At 50.7% G+C, this 21075-nt stretch overlaps 1 protein-coding gene across 2 annotated transcripts in view; it reads right to left on the reverse strand.

Annotated features, from left to right (window-relative positions):
* FAM184B (family with sequence similarity 184 member B) overlaps positions 1–21075 on the reverse strand; it is a 163945-nt gene that overhangs the window by 53929 nt on the left and 88941 nt on the right. For both annotated transcript variants that reach the window (XM_075333617.1, XM_075333610.1), the window contains exons 5-6: positions 9332–9523; positions 7061–7171 (exon numbers count right to left, since the gene is read on the reverse strand). In XM_075333617.1, coding sequence (XP_075189732.1) covers positions 7061–7171; positions 9332–9523 — 303 coding nt within the window. The remainder of the gene's footprint in view (positions 1–7060; positions 7172–9331; positions 9524–21075) is intronic.

Raw genomic sequence — 21075 nt, forward strand, 5'->3', positions numbered from 1 at the left:
TTCATTTGGCATAAAATTTTCCGTTTCACAAAAAGCTTTCACTTCTCATAAATTTTTTCTTTACTTAAGTGCAACAGATTAGCAGCAACTATATGGGGGACCTGCCCTAAACTACCAATGTAGGCTCTGGGTGTGCTCAGAGCACTCCAGACTCTACTTCTCCTCTTCAGCACACCAATGGGTTTTTGGGTCCTATTAATTCTGGTAGTGTGCACAACAGGTGCAATTATTTACAACAGAGTCCTGGTCATGCATAGTCTAGTGGCCCAGCTGTCCATGTCAACACTTATCAATTACATCCTATGCAGAACTATATACAGGGCCTAGGTGGTCCCAAGTCTCCAGATTCACTACACCCTGGTCTGTGTCTTTTGATCACAAGATTCCCCGGTGCCATGACCCGTGTCCATCTCACAGTCGGAGTCCATGTGTTCATGCAAGCGATCCACCCGCACATCCAGGGCATACCATCCCCTCTCACCTCTTTGCCGGGTGTAAGTAACGTGATCACCCAGGTACAGGTCGCGATCTGGGTGTCCTCTGCTGAGATGGGACTCCACATCTCTCCGGGAAACAAATACGTCTCTTGTCATCCCGGATTCGCTGATGAATCCCCACCCCCGCTCCAAGTCGAAGTGGACCACCACACCGTGCCGCAGCGGCCCCTAGGCTGAGGGTTCCTCCTTACGCCACCGCTGCTTGCCGGCAAGGTTCCGGACTTCCAGGGCCTCCTGCCATGCCAAGCATTCCTCTTGTTCCGCGAGCAGCTTCCTAGGTGGTTGTAGTTGTGGCGCCTCTGAAACTCCAGGCACCACATGCATATCCCTTAAGATGTGGTGCTTATCCCAGGTAAGAAGAGGTTAACCACTGGTGTTCAGATCTTACACAACATCCTGTGTTCATAGCTTATACAACACAGCCAGTCAGTAGTTACACAATTCAGGTGGTTACCATAGCAATGGGTTTTTCCTGGGCAGGGTGAGTCATCAGGAAGGTGGGGGCTGACTGGGGAAGTTAGAGAGCACACAGGAAATCTTGAGAGATCAGTCTGAGATGCAGAAGAAGTAACAGAGTCTCTGAGGGGTGTGCTGCCTAAGCTCCCCTAAGAGGGGCCGCTCAGGTAGCATGCTTAAAGGGAACCTATCATGTAGAATATGCGTTCTAACCTATCAGCAGACGCATGTGTGCCCTAATTACACCTCCATACCCATCCCTGTGTTGTAAAATTGTGTAATATGAAAGTAATAAAAAATGTTTTATTACTTCCATATTTCCTATGTAAATAGCAGAGCTCATCACCCCATGGGCGTCACATCGCCCTGTGGGCGTTTGCATACTTTCCATGGTATCACGCCCCTGTGAGCGTGATACTACGGATTCACATGAGCGACGTCTCCCGTCTACTCCTTCAGAATCCTGCGCGTGTGCACTTACCATTCCTGCAGCCTTTTCCGGGTGCTCGTTGTCAGTTTCAGACGCGCTCTGCGCATGATCAGAAGAGTCTGATCATGCGCAGAGCGCGTCTGAAGCCAGAGAGTGAACACTCGAAAAGGCTGCGGGAAAGGTAAGTGCAAACACGAGCGGGATCGGAAGGAGCAGACGGGGGACGTTGGTCATGTGAATGCATAGTATCACGCCCACAGGGGCGTCATACCATGGAAAATATGCAAACATCAACAGGGCGATGTGATGACCATGGGGTGACGAGCTCTGCAATTTACATAGGAAATATGGAAGTAATAAAACGTTTTTTATTACTTTCTATTACACAATTTTACAACACAGGGATGGTTAGGGGGGTGTAATTAGGGCACATATGCGTATGCTGATAGGTCAGAACGCATATTCTACATGACAAGTTCCCTTTAAGAGCTATCCCAGGAAGGACAGGGAGAATACCAGGACATCATGGACTCGTAGGACCACGGCAGCGGAGGGTGTGCTTCCTAGCTCCCTCCGTTAGGACCGGGCAGACTGGAAGGAGAGGGAGAAGGAGACGACCTGGTGGAGCTGGTGAGACAGAGGAGCAACAGGGTAGCCGGAGGGCGAGGCCTAACAGCCCTTTCGGGACCGGAGCCGGCAGGGTGCAGAGCCCTAGGGTAGGACACACTCCACGTTGGACTACCAGAATCTGCAGGGGAGGGGGATTTCATGTCCCATTGCCCAGCACCAAAAGTCCCAGGGCACCAGCAGCATATAGAGACAGGAGCCACGCCCACAGTTGGGTCCATAACAAGCTTCACGCCACGCTATAATGTGCAAGTGTAGCGCCCCTGAGCCACTCAGGGCACTACAAGGAACTGCATCCTCCTGGTGATGCAGGACCTCCCCCCTGGGACCTGGAGTACCAATGCCGATACCACCAAAGCACAACCAAAATCCAGTTCTCCACTCCACACCGGGCATAGAGGGTTAACCATGTAAGGGGATGGTCGCCATGGAAGGAACGAGTCCCAGGATTAACTAGCCTGGTGGAAGCGGTCAGAAGTCATTCTAGAGAAGTGAAGCACACAGAGAGGTGTGCGGACGTGCCAGAGCTGGGTCCGTACAGCAGTGACCCCGGGGGCACCGGAAAGAGGTATCCATGGTGGGTATGGACAAGTACCGCTGGGACCGGAGCACGCACGGGGCATATGGCCCTTGATCAGGTGCCAGTTCTACACGGCTTGATAAATACCTGCCCATTGAGGACACCTTCATGGACTTCACCGAACCAAATAATCCGGTGGCATCAGCAGTAAACTAGGATCGGGTTTCGGACACTTACCTCCCCACAGGGTCCGCACTGCCCTCCGTATGTAGGAGACTGTACCCCCACAGGGGATGTCGCGGGCGGGGAGGAGGGTGTCAGCACACCGCGCTCACCCCTTCTGCTCGGGTCCGGCGGCTGCCGCTGCTCAGTGGTGGCTCGAGCTGTGGGCCGGATCCCGGGGGTTTCTCGAGCGGCGCTCCTCGCCCGTGAGTGAAAGGGGGGGAATTTGGGGTGTTGGGATAATGTCCGTGACGCCACCCACGGTTGTGGTGATTTGTAGCACCATCGCTGCTCAATATGGGGCTCCCAGGGATGGTGATGCGGAGCAGCCAGGTGTTGTGTTGCCCCTCCGTGAGTAGGGGTTGGTGATCCCGGGGCCCGGTGATGGAGCGCAGGGTGCAGGGCCTGGTGGGCGCAGGGACGTGGGGGCAGCGCTGTGCCTTGCGGCACTGTGGTACTCACTCAGCCTGAGACAGTGACACAGTTCTTGGTAAACAAACGGCTGGTTGGTCGGTCCCACGGACGGCTGCACTTGCTCACCCAGTCGGTAGTGGTGATGTCCCTTTTCCTTGCACCTAATGTTGTCTGTTGGTCGCGATGGGTTCCCACCGGTAACCCGCTCCCCGGCTTCAAGCTGGGCCGGAGGAGCTCTACTCTTTGCCCGCAGGCGCTGGCCCTCAGAAACTGGTGCCCTGGCGGTGGCGGTGTCTCTGTTGTACCGGTTGGGCTGTTGCCTTCAATCGGGACTTGGTTGTTGGGGGATCTACGTCCCCTTCACTGACGGATTTGGCAAATTTGGCGACTCCTAGCCTTGCCGGGTTCCGAGAGGCCCCTGCCCTGGTGCTGACTGTCCTTTGGTACGCTGCTCCAGACCGCCGGGTCACTACCCGTCCGCGGCCCTTCCAGGAACTTCCAAACGGCCACCCCTTCAGACAATCACCACTGTTGCTGACCTTGCTGACTCCATCCTGCACACAGCTGGACTCACTTTAAGCTTTCCTTCTGTAACTGTTCTCACTTTCCTTCAGCTCCTCTTACTCCTCCTTTACCACTTCCACTTCGCTTCACTACTTTCACTTCCTTAGCTCATCTTAGCTGTTTACTCCTCCACCTCCCTTGCTTGACTGCTGGTTTTTCCCGCCTCCAGAGCTGTGAACTCCTCAGTGGGTGGAGCCAACCGCCTGGCCCACCCCCCTGGTGTGAACCCCAGCCTCTGGAGGAAGGCAACAAGGATTTTGTTTAGCTTTGGTGTTCCTAACTGGGATGTAGGGTGTGATGGTGCAGTGACCTGTGACCCCTGGCTTACCCAGGGCGTCACAGGGACAGTCGGGCCGCTCCAAACGCTCCACGTTACGGGGACTCAACCATCAGATAGTGCTGGGGACAGAGCAACCTGGGTCACTACTTTGGCACTGATACTCCAAGGGACCTGAACCAGTAATCCAAGGGCCTGAGTGAGCAGAGACTGTTCAAGATAACCTGGTGTGGTCTCCGTTATTACCCTGTCACATCTCCCAGACACGGCCCTACCTGCGGAGGGCCTAACATCATTACCGCAACCACCACCAGCTCTGGGAGTACTCACATTTAGCAGCGGCGATTCTCCATCATTAACCACAACCTGCAGGTGGCGTCATGAACATTAACTTGTATCTCCCATGTAAATACCCCTTTTACAAAAGGAGCCCCAGGGCACGGGACCGGGCAACAGCCACGAGATTGACATCCCCATTTGCAACCGCCCGGGACCGAGTAACTCCCTTCCCTGGGCGACACAGCTTCCTTTTTCTGGCATCACAAACTGGATACGGACAAGGCCCGTTAACACGGGTGACGTGTGCCTTAAAGAACTGTATTTGATGGACTGTTTGTGCAAAACTGTCGCCATCTTTAATTCTGAAAAACTGCTGCGCCATCACTGTGCCCAAAAGAGCATGAAAAGCCGGCCCTGCCCCCTGGGAGTGGCAACATGCAAAAGTGAAACTAAACACAGGAAGCCGGAAGGGCGCCGGCAGATTGCACCCTGGCGTGCGGAAGCGACACCAGCTCTGCAGCGCTAAAGCAGCAATCCTGCAAAAGACAAGATGTTTGTCCCTCTGGCCCGCGGAACTATGCTGTTGCTGGAAGTGGAGCTGGACCGGCGGCTGTGTCTCCGGATGCGGCTGCAGATGATTCAGCAGATCGAGGACTGGTGCAAGGAGATGAATGGAATGTTGGTGGCAGTGCAGACCCAAGCAGAACAGGCTCTGCATGAAGAGCGGTACCAGGAGCCGGTAAGCGTGGGAACCTCCTCTGCCCTACTCATCCCCATAGTCGCGGAACTAGTAACACCCGTGCCCGCTGACCCGCCGGTAACACCGGACCCTCCGACCGCGGCTAGATCATACCAAGCCGCAGCACCTCCGTCCACGGCCAGACCAGACCAGGCCGCAACGCCTCCGTCCACGACAAGACCGGACCCAGTTAGGCAGGTAATGTAACTGCCAGATTGAGAACTGTGATCCATCACTCCACAAAACACATATCCACTGGTCCAGATTCCAGTGATGGCGGCTTTGTACCACTTCATCCTAAACTTGGCATTGTGCTTGGTGATGTAAGGGTTCATTTAGGAGTCATTAAATAACTGCCAATCTGTAAACATTGACCAATTGGTGGCTTAAGAGTCTTTTTACACAGGCAGACCACATTAAACGATCTGTAATAGATCAATGAGCATAGGCTGACATTGTTCCCAGCAGTGCGTTCCTTTTTAAGTGGTTCTTGAGTATACCAAATTTAGACCATATATAGTTGTGGCGCCCCGGAGGCTTCAGTCGCCACTGAGTATTGCAGCTTATTTAAGCTGCAGTATTCGCCTCGGGTAAGGAGGGTGTTAATCACCGTTGTTCCACTCTCACACTTTACATACAACTTAGGAGCCTTCTCTCTGGGGAGCTGTGCTAGGGTAGGCAGGGAGTTGGCCATCACGAAGCATGGGAATTCCCCGGTCACTAGCACAACCACCTGGGGGGCGGGTTCCACTTGGGGTTGTAGTCAGTCTACCCGGGACATCAGTTCTGGACCACTACACCACCTCTTTCTTCTCTTCACAGGGCCTCTGGCTTGCAGCACAGCTCAGCCCAGGTGCCTCACAGCAGGAAGGACTACTTTAAAAACGACTTTTTTCTTCTTTCAAACACCGGGCTTTCTCCTAACTTATCCGGGGTCGGCAAAGCCCATTACAGCAACTGACCAGTATTACCCGGGCGAGCAGCACAGCACAAAGAGTGAGTAAAGACACCTGGATCCGCAGCAGCAGACTCAGACTCTTTATTGCCGGCACCGCCGCCCCGCATCTCGGTGCCAAACGCCATCACTACTCTTCTCACTCCACGGAGGAAGCGACAGCAGCAGAGGCTAAGTCCCCGGCCACATACCACAGGTGGCGTCATGACTTTCATCCTACTACTACCCCCATCATCTTCCCTCATTATTGGTGTACACCTCAGGCCATGACGCCGGACAGGCCAACGTGACATCCCAGATCATCACACCAGTATCGCAGGTACATGAGACTACCGTGCCTGACCACCGCTGCCTCCTGGGTGCTACATGGTGACTGCAAAAACTATGGTCCCTAAACGTGAAGACAAGACAATCTTGCAGAAGTCTGAGATGGAGGAAGATGCACCACATTCAATGAGAGATTTGCGTCTCTTAACAAATCTAGCACGTTTCAACCGGTATTCCCCATAGAAATAAATGTACTTCTGTCATGATGAAAGCCACTTTTGTGCCATAAATTATTAGCACAAATTTATCAGCTGAGCGTGGCCATGCTCCCATTTTTCAAAAAGTTAGCAGAACTGGCCAAGGACTAGGGTGAAAATTCTGGTGAACACTGTGGCTCTTAGAATGTATTGACGAAAAAATGTTCTGGCCTGGAGGACCAAAATAGGGCAGTTTTAAGGTGTTAAGGGGGACAATAGAACATTAATGTTTGATTGGCGGGGTCTCACCTTGGGTCTAACACTGGACAATAGAACAAACCGGCCTGACTCTATAACTCACATTCGCACCTGAGCTGCAGTATTGTACTAGTGTAAAGAATAGAAGGGGCAGCAGGGAAGTACTAGGATCTCTCCATTCTGCTGATCGGCAGCAGCCCCATCTGTCAGAATCCCACCAATAAAACTTTGTTGGTTTGGATAAGTCATCATTATTAAACTTTAATAAACCCTGAGTGATGTCTCCTGCACAAGCTGTCATGGACTCATGGTGGTTTTATTAGTTGTCACCCAATTACGTGGCCAGCCCCTGACTTACCTTACATATGGAGTCCTGAAGTTTAACATAAAGTGCATCGCGTTCTTCTACCAATAGTTTCCTCTCATACTCGTTCTTCTTTTTCAGTTCGTCTATGTGCATATCATGAACCTGTAATGATGAAAAATATGCAAAGCAAATATTGGTACCTAGATAGAAGGCTAAATTAAATTTAGAGACAAAATCACAAAAAATATGAAAATGTCAGGAGTGCTACATTTTAGCATTAGCATACTGCTGGAATTAGCCTCAGTTCATACACTTGGCTTTTTTTGCAAATGTTTTTTTCTTTTATTTGTTGCTGCGACATCCATTGGGGAGGACCTTACACATTAATTTAATTTGTTAGTACACAAAAAAATGTAATAATTTTTGGTTTAGAATAAACTTAAAAAAAGCTTCCATGTATAGATATTGTTATGACAATTGATGCTGTGTTAACTCTCGCTCCAAAGGTCCACGTCATATGTCTAGTGCCGGTGGTCACACATGCTCAGGAGGCCAGTAAGACCACCAGGACTGTCTTATATACAAGCAATAAATTCTGCCATTACAGTATACACAAAAATGCTCACACGTAAACCACTGTCAGTAATGTGGGCCTTAAAATCAGACTATGCAAATTAAAGAACAGGCAAACACAAGACATGGAAAAGCCTCACAAAAGGAGTTTACTTGCCCAAAATATGTATTACTTATAAAAAAAAGTAACAAAGAGACATACAGTTCAAATACTAGAGATATATAAAAAGTCAGTGGTATAATTATGAAAACAGGGGACATTTACCACTAATACGCTTGAAATCCCACGTAAGGAAACACATGTAAAGCACAGGTAAATACAATGTGCAATAGGTAGAATTGATCAAACAGTCATGAGATCAATTACACATGTTTCGCCCTTTTTTGTCAGGGGGCGTGACCCTGATGAAGGAGGGTGAAACATGCGTTGGGGCGAGGAGGACATACACTACACCTTCCCCACGTGCAAGTCTGTTCGGTCTCACTCTTTGACCAGCACATTATATTTTACATTGGATTATATCCTTTTCTTATGTTTTGTAGGTGCTGGTTGATCTCATAACTGTACCTATTGCACGTTATATTTACCTGTGCTTTACATGCACCTGTTTCCTTACATGGAATTTTAAGTGTATTTGTGGTTGGTGTCCCCTGTTTTCAAAATTATAACAATGGCTTTTTATTTTTTTATATGAATAATAAATATTTGTCTTCATATACTCCTATTGTGAGGCTTTTTCATGCCTTGTGTTGCCTGTTCTTTAATTTGCTATTACAGTATCTAAACTAGCCAATAAGAATTAGGATACTATGGGGCTGATTCACTAAGACTAGCGAAGTGTATGCCAATCTTAATGAAGGGTTTACTGGAGTACAATGCGCAAAACTCATTAAGAGGTGAAGGCCACTTAATGAATTTGACGCATCTTCTCAGTGGAGTGTACCTCTATGACTTGAATAGTAATTCTTGTGTAAAAAATGACGCCACTTTTAGTGAATTTGATGGGCAGACGTAGCCACGCTTCATCCCGGCTCCTGCCCAACTCCCCCAATATTGGCGGAGCTGTTTCAAACTGGAGTTAAAAAGCCCAAAATTTTGAGGTTTTTCAGAGCATTTTTCACCAGAATTCTGGTGGGAAATTCTTTGATAAATTGCTCCCAAAGTGTCTTCTTATCAGACCTAGACACATTCAAATGAGTAGGGGGCGCCATAAAAAGTTATTATAAAGTAACCAATTTTTTATTTTTATGTCATAAATCAATAGCACACATGAAAATATAAAAATAAAAACATTTTTGTAATATTATCAAAGCGTGCCCTGTATACAATTTTCCTTCTTAGTCAAAGGGGTGTGGCTCACTGCATTTTCTGTCAATAAGAAGCAGAGAAATGAGTAAAAAAAAAATTTGTGAGCCACACCCTATTGGCTAAGAAAGAAAATTTCTATAGGTTGCACTTTTTGAAAAAGGTCATGTTTTGTGAACCACGAGGCAGAGGGAAGAAAAAACAGTCCAGTACATTAATGGGAGAAGCAGGAATTAGATGAGCTAACAGATTACTACTTTTGACCTGGTGACTAGAGATGAGCGAAGCCCAACAAAAAGTCCGCTCATCTCTAGTGGTGACAGGTCCTCTAAGAATATAGAAGTATACAATGGACAAGCCATGTCCTTTACTGTTACTAATAGCGAAACATTTTCATTGTTATTCTCTGTGAAGGCAGAACATGGATGAAGATCCTACAGTACTTTCTGCAGTCGCCTCTTCTCGTCCTCCATGGATGTCCGGATAGATTTGATCTCGGCTACGTGTACTTTGGTCAAGTCTTCTCGGCTCCTGGCATGCTGCTCTCTAAGATGCTTTGCCTCTGTGTCTTTCTGCCGTTTTGTTTTCCCGATGTCGTCTTTGTGCTGCTTCAGTACAGCGTGTTCTCTCGAGTACTAGCATGTGAAAAGACAAATGACAGACAAGCAAAGGGTTTAGACGGACATGTTATTCATCCTGGGAAGGTATCTAACACTACATTAGGCCTAAACCACACTTCCGCATAAAAAACGTCCGTGTGACACGGTCCGTTTTTCGGGTCCGTGTTCCGTTTTTTTGGGGCGTTTCTCCGGTACGTATGGCATCCGTGTGATGGCGTATGCGAGCCGTGTGTACGTGTAAAATGTCCGTGTTTGTGTGTAAAATGCCTGTGTATGTGTACGTGGAATGTCCGTGTGGAATGTCCGTTTGTGTGTTGCACAATGTCGTTGATACATGTCGGCTGACAGCAGACAGAGTTGCGCAATGAGAATGAACTCGGGTGAACTTCACCCGACTTCATTGTCATGCCGCGGCTCTGTCTGCGTGCCGCGTACTGATTAGCGGTCACCTGTGAAGGATTCACCAGTGACCGCTAATCCCCCGAGTGACTGAAGTGAGCAGCCCTCTCTCATACTTACCGCTCCCCGATCACCAGCGCGGCGAGGAACAGCTGTGCAGAGAATACGCAGCAACAATTACTTTGAATATGCCGGCCGCTCATTAATTAATCTCGTATTCCCTGCTTTCCCCACCCACAGACGCCTGTGATTGGTTGCAGTCAGACATGCCCCCCACGCTGAGTGACAGCTGTCTCACTGCACCCAATCACAGCAGCCGGTGGGCGTGTCTATACTGTGCAGTAAAATAAATAAATAAATAATTTAAAAAACGGCGTGCGTTTCCCCCCAATTTTAATACCAGCCAGATAAAGCCATACGGCTGAAGGCTGGTATTCTCAGGATGGGGAGCCCCACATTTATGGGGAGCCCCCCAGCATAACAATATCAGTCAGCAGCCGCCCAGAATTGCCGCATACATTATATGCGACAGTTCTGGGACTGTACCCGGCTCTTCCCGATTTGCCCTGGTGCATTGGCTTTCGGGGTAATAAGGAGTTTTTGGCAGCCCATAGCTGCCAATAAGTCCTAGATTAATCATGTCAGGCGTCTCCCCGAGATACCTTCCATGATTAATCTGTAAATTACAGTAAATAAACACACACACCCGAACAATCCTTTATAAGAAAAAAAAACACTAACAAATTGCCTTGTTCACCAATTTTATAAGCCCAAAAAAGCCCTCCATGTCCGGCGTAATCCAGGATGGTCCAGCGTTGCTTCCAGCTCTGCTGCATGAAGGTGACCGGAGCTGCAGAAGACACCGCCGCTCCTGTCAGCTCCACGCAGCTAATAAAGGGAATAGCACGATAGCTGAGCTGTCACTGAGGTTACTCACAGCCAACGCTGAATACAGCTGATCGCGCTATTCCCATAGACTTTAGCGGGTCCGTGCCTGCGTGCTGCCGGCCAAAAACGGACATGTCGTGAAATAAACGCGGTCTGTTGACCTTGCAAAACTGCTGACAGCGGAGATCTATCTATGGCTATACGACTCAATGGCACTTTATTCCAGTAAGACTTCCAAATCCATTTTGTTTGTTGTTTGTATGCCAAAGCCAGGAGAAGAACATACAGAGAAAAATTCTACATGAAAAATTGACATCTGTTCTATGTTTTGGAGACACTCTTGGTTTTGGCAAATACTGATGAAATACCAATCAAAAATGCTGGTTTGGAATGAGGCCTTATAATGGATGTTTTCTGCAGCGCTTCACTACTCGTCTCTCAAGTATTAGGCTATGTTTACATTTCCGTTTTTTTGCATCAGTCACCTGTGTTGCTTGACGCTTGTGACTGATGCGTTGTACAACAGGTGGCAAGAAATGGAATTGATTGTCATGAGAAAGAGGATTCCATTGGTGAAATGATTTCAGTATAAAAACGAGAGAGAGAGAACGATCAGCTGATCACTCTCAAAAGCCGGCCGCCGGGCGATCAGCTGATCGCTCAGAAAAGCCGCCCGCTGAGCGATCACCTGATTGCTCACAAACGCCAGCCGCCAGGCGATCAGCTGATCGCTGAGAAAAGCCGGCCGTCAGGCGATCAGCTGATTGCTCACAAAAGCCAACGGCCGAGGCAATCAGCTGATCGTTCACAGCCGGCCACCGGGCGAAGAGCTGATCGTTCCGGCCACTGGAACTAGAACTGCATTTATAGAGGATCATGGTTTTTTACTGTGCGCATGCTCACAGTAAAAAAAACGATCCGCTGCAGAAAAAAACATTACATTCAGCGTTGCTCCCGCCTGATAGTCAGTCAGTAAACATCTGATCGTCAGGCGGCGGATGCAACGCAAGCCCATCAGTCACAATCCGTCGCTAAAAGAAGTCTATGGGGAAAAAACGGATTCCTGCAAAATATTTTGCAGGATACCGTAATTCCTTAAGGCGACGGATTGTGACTGAGGCAAAACAACGGAAATGTGAACATAGCCTTAGCTGTAAAGCGCTCCTGGTCAGATGTTACACCCGTCACTCACGTGACAGCAAGGTGGATGGGCTGTGAAGCTTCCTGGCTGCCTTATTGAAAGTGCGAAAAAAAATTATTCATAGAGGCAAGCATGAAACAGCTACAGTCCTGGCCAAAAATGTTGGCACTCTTGAAATTTCTACAGAAAAATACACAAAAAAAACAGAGGGGGAAAAGAAAAATTGGACATAATTTCACACAATAATCCAAAAATTGTTCCAACAAAATTGTTGGCACCCTCAAATTAGTATTTGATTGCAAATCCTTTGGAATAAATAACTGCAATCAATTGTTTCCTATAATCGTTAACAAGTTTCTTACACTGTGCAACCTGAATTTTGGACTCTTCTTATGCAAACTGCTCCAGGTCTCATAATTGAAGGCATCTTCTCCCAACAGCAATTTTAAAATCTCTCCACAGGTGTTCAATGAGATTTAGATCTGGACTCATTGCTGGCCATTATCAGAACTCTCCAGCACTTTGTTTCCATCCATTTCTGGAAGCTTCTTGAAGTTTGTTTGGGGTCATTGTACTACTGAATACCCATGTCCTAGGACGCAAACCCAGCTTTCTGACACTGAGCACTATGTTGAGACCAAAATCCAATAGTACTCTTCAGATTTCATGATGTCTTGCATACAGTCAAGGCACCCAGTACCAGACACAGGAAAACAACTTCAAAACATCTTTGGACCTCCACCATTTTTGACTGTAGGTATTGTGTACTTTTCTTTGTAGGTCTCATTCTGTTTTCAGTAAACAATAAAATATTATGCTTTACCAAAAAGCTCTATCTTGTTCTTGAAATTAGCTACAGTGACATGGGCTGTAAACTTCTTGATAATGTTGCAAATCATGGACAAAAGGAACATTAAGATCTCTGGAGGTGGACTTGTAACCTTGAGATTGTTGATATTTTTCAACAATTTTGATTCTCAAGTCCTCACACAGTTCTTTTCTCCTCTTTCTGTTCTCCATACTTACTGTGGCACACACAATGCAAAGATTGAGTGAACTTCTCAATCAACATTTTAGGTATGATTTTCATATTGCCCAGACCTGTTATTTGTGCAGGAGGCGTCATCAACAGCTCTCTGCAAATCCCGCGCATGCTCACAGCTCTATTCTGCAGTGTTATTGTATCTCTGAAGCTGGGTGTACGCTTCCTGGCTCTAGAAATGCACTGCACATGACCAGAAGTGCTGAAGATGGCTGTTCTTCAGCTCTTTTGTTTACATGAGCCGTCTGCTGGACATGAGGACATGTGCTTCTCTAAAGATGGGACGCGTACACCCAGCTTCAGAAGCGCAAGAACGCTGCCAAATTGAGCAGTGCGCATGTGGCGCCCTAGACTAGCCAGGTCGTCACAGATAACACACAAACACCCCCACCCCCATTAGACAGGGACACCAGCCAAACACAAAACCCTTGTTGCCTCCCTCCAGTGTCTGATGTCCCCACCAGGTGTGGCGGAGCCAAGCGGTTGGCCCCACCCACCGAGGAGTTCACAGGCCTGGAGGCGGGAAAAGTGTCAGAGAGAGTTTGGAGTGAGAGGAGTAAGCACTTGGGTGTCTGGGTTTGTGGCCCAGGCACTGACAGCAAGGTTGGCAGACGGTGGTGGCCATCTGCAGGAGTGGTGAAGCAACGCGGAACCGTAGGACCGGGGTCGGGCGTTGGCCCGCCGGTACCGACCGGGGAGCGAAGTGAAGCCAGCACACACAGGCAGGGCCATTGGACCCTGACCAGGCTTGGAGCCGCCGACAATAGTCAAATCCGAATGTGACCAGAATCCCAGGGGTTTCCTAACAGCAAAAGTCCCCAACCACCCCTTTCACTCACGGGCGAGGAGCGCCGCTCGAGTCCCCGGATCTGGCCCACCGCTCGAGCCACCGAGCAGAAGCAGCCGCAGGAGTGCCAGACCCGAGCGTTAGCGAGAGCGCAGCAGCGGCGGCGTCCTCCCCGCACACGACATGCATGTTCAAGATTTGCAGGGAACTGGTGACGATGTTGTCGCGGGCGGGGAGGAGGGTGTCAGCACTGCGCTCACCCCTCTGCTCGGGTCCGGCTGCTGCTGCTCAGTGGTGGCTCGAGCTGTGGGCCGGATCCCGGGGGCTCTCGAGCGGCGCTCCTCGCCCGTGAGTGAAAGGGGATTGGGTTTTGGGATATAGTCTATTGTCCGTGACGCCACCCACGGTTGTGGTGATTTGTGGACACCACCGCTGCTCTGTATGGGGATCCCGGGAGTGATGGTGTGGAGCAGCCAGTTGTTGTGTTGCCCCTCCGTGGGTAGGGGTTGGTGATCCCGGGGCCCAGTGATGAGGTGGGAGATGCAGGGCCTGCTGGTGGGCGCAGGAACGCGGGGGCAGCGCTGTGCCTTGCGGCACTGTGGTACTCACTCAGCCTGAGACGGTGACACAGTTCTCGGTAAACCACATGGCTGTAAAGACGGTTCCCACGGACGGCTGCACTTGCTCTCCCCAGAAGGTGACGGTGATGGTCCCTCTGTCCTGCACCTATGTTGTTGTTGGTTGCGATGGGTTCCCACCGGTAACCCGCTTCAAGCTGGACCGGCGGAGCTCTACTCTTTGCCCGCAGGCGCTGGCCCTCAGAAACTGGTGCCCTGGCAGTGGCGGTGTCTCTGCTTTAATGGTTGGGCTGTTGCCTTCAATCGGGACTTGGTTGTTTGGAGACAGTCGTCCCCTTCACTGACGGATTTGGCAAATTATGGCGACTCCTAGCCTTGCCGGGATCCGAAAGGCCCCTGCCCTGGTGCTGACTGTTCCTTGTACACTGCTCCAAACCACCGGGTCACCACCCGTCCGCGGTCCTTCCAGTGACCTCCGAGCAGTCACCCCTGCGGACTATCACCGCCGTCTGCTGACCTTGCTGTCACTGTCCGGGGTACACACCCGGACTCCCTTTAGGCTTTACAAACTGTTTCTTTTCTGCAACACTCTTACTGTCCTCCTTTACCACTTCACTGTGTACTCAAGCTCTCCCTGAGCTAGACTTCACTTCACTACTTGTTTACTCCTTCACCTCCTGAACTGAACTGCCTGATTTTCCCGCCTCCAGAGCTGTGAACTCCTCGGTGGGCGGAGCCAACCGCCTGGCCCACCCCCTGGTGTGAACATCAGCCTCTGGAGGAAGGCAACAAGGATTTTTGGGGTTAGCTGATGTGCCTAACTGGGGTGTAGGGTGTGGTGGTGTAATGACCTGTGACCCCTGGCTTGCCCAGGGCGTCAAATTCCCCCTTAGCAAAATGCAGACCGTCCACGGGCTGCCCGTCCAACACCGGTTTTATTTTTCTGAAAAATATATAACATTGTAAAAACAGTAACATATTTACATTTTTATTACTTCTTTCCATAACGGGAGGCACTTTACTTAAACGTTGCAAAACGGTTCACGGTTACGGTTTCCGCTCTCTCCCACCCAAGCAACCTGGCCCTGATGCTGCCCCTAAAACCCAGGCAGCACCCCTTGACCCACAGTTCAGCACAAGTTACCCGAGCGGGATCTGTCCTTCCCCTCCAGAGGGTAGCCACCGGTTCCTGTGGTGGCTGGGCCCCAGCCGGCTCTACTGCGGGCCCTCCCTCCAACCTGCTTCTCCGGAGGCGGCACTGCGGAAAACGGTAACGGTAAACAACTTATTTACAAGCCACTAACGTTTGTGGTTGCCCTGCAAGTTCACGGGCTTGTCCATGAGCAGTTCCTCATGCAAACTTTTTAAACGGTCCCCACGGGGACAACGGTGCCGGCAACGGCCGGTTGCAAATCACTGTAGACAATCACGTTACTTTCCGGTATCATTTCACTTATCATCATCTTTTTTCCAAACTTTCAAACATGAATTCACACAGACTTCCTGACCCCCCTCTTAAAGGACAGTCTCCCTGTACCTAAGTGGGGGTCTACCTAGGTTGGGACGGGTGGACCTTCGGGGTCCGGTGTCAGTGGGGCTGTGCAGTGGGGCAGAGGGAACAACCAGTTCCTCCTCCCTTCTATCGTGTGGGGCAGGCGGAGGCATAGGGGAGCTGGGTACAGGTTCATCCCTGGGCACTGGCACTGGTTCTGGCTCACGGTCGACCGCTTCCACCACTTCTTCATCCACAGGTTGTGGGAACAGTATCACTGGAAGAATCACCGCGCCATTCTGTGTAGGCCAGTCTGCTGGGAAGTCACCCATCACAGTGTGGATCACCTCTTTTGCCTTCTCTGCTGGTGGAGGAACTGGTATGTCAGCCGTTGCCCTCATTGCTGGTGGGCACCTTTTCAGATGGTCCCGGGAAACCGTGGCCAAAGTGCCCCCTTGGTCACGACTGATCTGGTAGGCCTTCCAATCTCCCCATCCTGTGGGTTGTATGACGTATGGGATTTGTTCCCATTGATCATCCAGCTTGTGGGTCTTCCTCTTCCGTTTTAACACCACATCTCCTGGCTGAAAGGGCCCGCAGACGCTTTCTGGTTGAATCGCTGCTCCTGCTGTTCTCGACTTCAACTTAGGTTCTTCTCCACATACTCCTGAATCTGCCGGTATTGTGCTCTCCGCCGAGTTTCCCATTCAGCTGTCGAAGGGAGTGCTTCTGGGGCCTCCAACCCTATTTCCAGGTCCACCGGCAGGCGGCCGGGACGAGCCCTCATCAGATATGCTGGGGTGCACTTGGTCGAGCTGGATGGGATATTGTTGTACATATCGACCAACTCGGGTAGCTTCTCCGGCCACAGGTTCCGCTCTTCCAGCGGTAACGTCTTGAGGAGTCCCAGGACCAAGTGGTTCATCTTTTCACACATGCCGTTGGTCTGGGCATGGTAAGGGGTGGTCCGGATCTTCTTACAGCCGTACAACTGGCAGAACTCGTGGAACACCTCCGCTTCAAAAGCCGGGCCTTGGTCAGTAAGGACTTTTTCCGGATATCCGTGTGGTCGGCAGAAATAAGCCTGGAACGCTCGAGCAGCAGTTCGACCAGTTAGGTCCTTGACGGGGACAACCACCATGAATCTTGAATAGTGGTCTACGATGGTCAACGCGTAGGCGTACCCACTTCTGCTGGGGGTGAGCTTGACATGGTCTAGGGCGACCAGTTCCACCGGTTGATGTGTGATGATTGGGTGTAGGGGCGCCCTCTGGCTGGTCTCGTCCTTCCTTCTCAGCGTGCAAGGACCACACTCTCGGCACCAGGCCTCTACCGACTCCCGCATCCCACTCCAGTAGAACCGCTCTCTCAACAGCATCTCCAGCTTCTTCCACCCGAAGTGTCCGGCACCATCATGGTATGCCCGCAAAACAGTAGCCACATCAGCTTGGGGAATAATCAGCTGGCAGATTTTCTCATGGGTCTTCGGGTTTATCAGCTCACGGTACAGCTTCCCTTGATGTAGATAAAGCCGTTTCCATTCCTTCCACAAGCGCTGGGCTTCAGCTGGGGCGGCAGGGTCCATTCCAACAGCACCTTGTTCCACCAGGGTCTTGACGAGGCGGACAGCCGGCGCCTGGTTTTGAGCTTCCTGCCACTCTTGACTGGGCCGTGGGTCCAGATCCACCCGTTGTTGGTGTACTTGTACCTTCTCAGTTGGTGGCTGGTGAAATGCAGGCAACTCGATTTCTTCGAGGTCATCATCCTCGCCCCCTTCCTCTGACAAATGGGGCATTCGGGAGAGTGCATCAGCATTAATGTTGACACGACCAGCTCGGTACTTGATGGTGAAGTCGTAGTTGGCTAGCCGGGCCACCCACCGCTGCTCCAATGCGCCCAGCTTGGCCGTGTCCAGGTGGGTCAACGGATTGTTGTCCGTGAAAGCGGTGAATTTTGCTGCAGCCAAGTAGTGGCGGAACCGCTCTGTGATAGCCCATACCAATGCCAGGAGCTCGAGCTTGAAGGAGCTGTAGTTCTCGGGGTTCCTTTCAGTTGGCCGAAGCTTCCGGCTAGCATAAGCAATCACTTTCTCCTTCCCATCCTGGACCTGGGACAGGACTGCTCCCAGTCCCACATTGCTGGCGTCAGTGTAGAGGATGAATGGGCAGCCATAGTCAGGATACGCTAGGACCTCTTCCCCAGTCAAGGCCGCTTTCAGCTGGCAGAAGGATTCTTCATGCTTTTCTTCCCACACCAGTGGGGCCCCTAGGGGTCTACCACCTTTGGTCTGTCCCACGAGGAGATCTTGCATGGGAGCAGCCATCTTCGTGTACCCTTTGATAAAGCGCCGGTAGTACCCCACCAGACCCAGAAACTGCCTTACTTCCCTCACTGTGGTTGGTCTCGGCCAGCCCTGGATGGCAGTGATCTTCTCAGGGTCGGGGGCGACACCTTCTGCACTTACCACATGCCCCAGGTATTGCACTCTGGGTTTCAGCAGGTGACACTTAGAAGGCTTCAATTTCATCCCGTATTTGGCAAGGGACGCGAACACCTCGGCCAGGTGCTCCAGATGGGCTTCATACGTCTGGGAGTAAACAATCACGTCATTCAAGTACAATAGGACGGTCTCGAAGTTTAGGTGTCCCAGACAGCACTCCATCAGCCGTTGGAAGGTTCCTGGGGCGTTGCACAGCCCGAACGGCATACTATTAAATTCACAGAGCCCCATCGGGGTGGTGAAGGCGGTTTTCTCCCGGTCTTCCGGGGCCACGGCCACTTGCCAGTACCCACTGGTGAGGTCAAGGGTAGAGAAGTAATTTGCAGTTCTCAGTGCAGCCAGAGACTCTTCAATACGAGGCAGTGGGTAGGCATCTTTATGGGTTATCTGATTAATCTTCCGGTAGTCCACACACATCCGCATGGTACCATCCTTCTTCTTGACCAGTACCAACGGAGCGGCCCAGGGACTACAGCTGTCCCGAATAACCCCTGCCTCCTTCATATTCCTCAACATATCTTTGGCACACTGGTAATGTGCAGGGGGAATAGGCCTGTACCTCTCTTTGATAGGGGGGTGTTCACCGGTGGGGATGTGGTGTTGGACCCCTTTGATCTGCCCAAAGTCTAGTGGCTGTTTACTGAAAACCTGTTCATACTCCTGCACCACCCTGTACACCCCGGCTTTGTGATGTGTAGGAGTATCGTCAGTGCCCACGTGTAGCTGTTGGTGCCACTCCTTTACCACCCCTTGAGGCGGGGAAGTGCTGGTGGTAGGTGGGGAGGCTGAGGGACTGGCTTCGTGGATGGTGTGGGGATCTAGGGTGAGTAGCTTGGCAATGGTGGCATACCGGGGAAGCCTAACTTCTTCCTCCCCACAGTTCAACACCCTCACAGGCACTCTCCCCTTCTTTACATCCACCACCCCTCGGGCGGCCATTACAGTGGGCCAGTGCTCGGAGGGTATGGGCTCCATCATGGCAGGGTAGTCACGCCCCTGAGGCCCTACTGCTGCCCTACACCAAATCATCATCTCACTTCTAGGGGGCACAGTCAACGGAGCAACATCCATCACTCTCACTCCACCAATCTCCCCTCCTGTTGAGCTCACATGCTGGCGGTACATCAGGGCTCGGATCTAACGCTGCACAGCTCTCTGCCGGCTTCCCGCCGCTGTGGCGGCTAGCTGTTGCAATAGGGTCAACACATCAGCCATGCAGTGCTCCATCACATTGGTCCCCAGCACTATCTTCGGGTTATGATCACTGGGTTCATTCATGATCACAATCATACCCTGGTGTTGCAGTTCAGCTTGCCCCACTGTCATAGCCACTTGTTTATACCCCACCTGGGTCAATGGGAGTCCATTAGCAGCAATTAGCGTTATACTAGTATCTGGGGGTGCCAGTTCGTCTATTCCCCAATACCGCTGGTACAACGTGTATGGTATGGTGGTTACCTGTGATCCAGTGTCCAAGAGAGCCATCACTGGTATGCCGTCCACAGCCACGGGGATGATGGGGCGGGCCCCGATATATCGGTCCCGCCAGTCCGGGGGGCCACGATGTTCTACTCCTGAGGATTGGCCCGGGGCCCCAGGGGTTGCTCGTTTAACGGGCACTGTCGGAAGTAATGACCTGGCTTACGGCACTTGTAGCAGATTGGAGGTCTGCTCCGCGGGTTATTAGTAGAGATGAGCGAACTGGTCCCGGTTCGGCTCGAGGTCGGTTCGCCGAACGGGGTCCCGTTCGAGTTCGGCTCGTCGAACGTTCGACGAACCGAACTCGAACTGCATAGGAAACAATGGCAGGCAATCACAAACACATAAAAACACCTAGAAAACACCCTCAAAGGTGTCCAAAAGGTCACAAACAACTCACAACACAACACAAACACATGGGAAAGTGACAAGGACATATACTTATGCAAAAACAAAAGAGCTGGACAAGGAAAAAGAGGAGGAGACACAGATATAGGCATGGCATGCCCTTCTAAAGTCATGTAAAACACCGCAAGGTGACTCCAAGTGGAGTCTCCCTTTTTTTTCCAAAAATTGTGCCCCACACACACCCACCCATTCAGTGGCAGCACTTGTGCCCTAGTTGTACACTTCACAGCTAGATTTGCATCAAGCACATTCAAAAATACGCCATAATTAACCGTCCCCAGGATGACACCAGGGTAGGTAGCAAAGTCTTTCCTGATCCCAGCTCTGTTCATCTTGGCTTCTTTTAAAAACACAGCAAGCAAGGGTTACTCCAAACGGAGTCTCCCTTTTTTCCAAAAATTGGGCCACACAGACACCCACCCCATCAGTGGCAGCACTTGGGCCCTAGTTGCAAACAGGATGTTTAGATTTGCATCAAGCACATTCAAAAATACGCCATAATTAACCGTCCCCAGCATGACACCGGGGTAGGTAGATAAAGTCTTTGCTGAACCATGACTTGTTCATCTTGGCTTCTTTTAAAAACAATGTAAGCAAGGGTTACTCCAAGCGGAGTCTCCCTTTTTTTCCAAAAATTGTGCCCCACACACACCCACCCATTCAGTGGCAGCACTTGTGCCCTAGTTGTACACTTCACAGCTAGATTTGCATCAAGCACATTCAAAAATACGCCATAATTAACCGTCCCCAGGATGACACCAGGGTAGGTAGCAAAGTCTTTCCTGATCCCAGCTCTGTTCATCTTGGCTTCTTTTAAAAACACAGCAAGCAAGGGTTACTCCAAGCGGAGTCT

This window comes from Anomaloglossus baeobatrachus, chromosome 1 (assembly GCF_048569485.1).
Source record: "Anomaloglossus baeobatrachus isolate aAnoBae1 chromosome 1, aAnoBae1.hap1, whole genome shotgun sequence".
NCBI lineage: Eukaryota > Metazoa > Chordata > Amphibia > Anura > Aromobatidae > Anomaloglossus > Anomaloglossus baeobatrachus.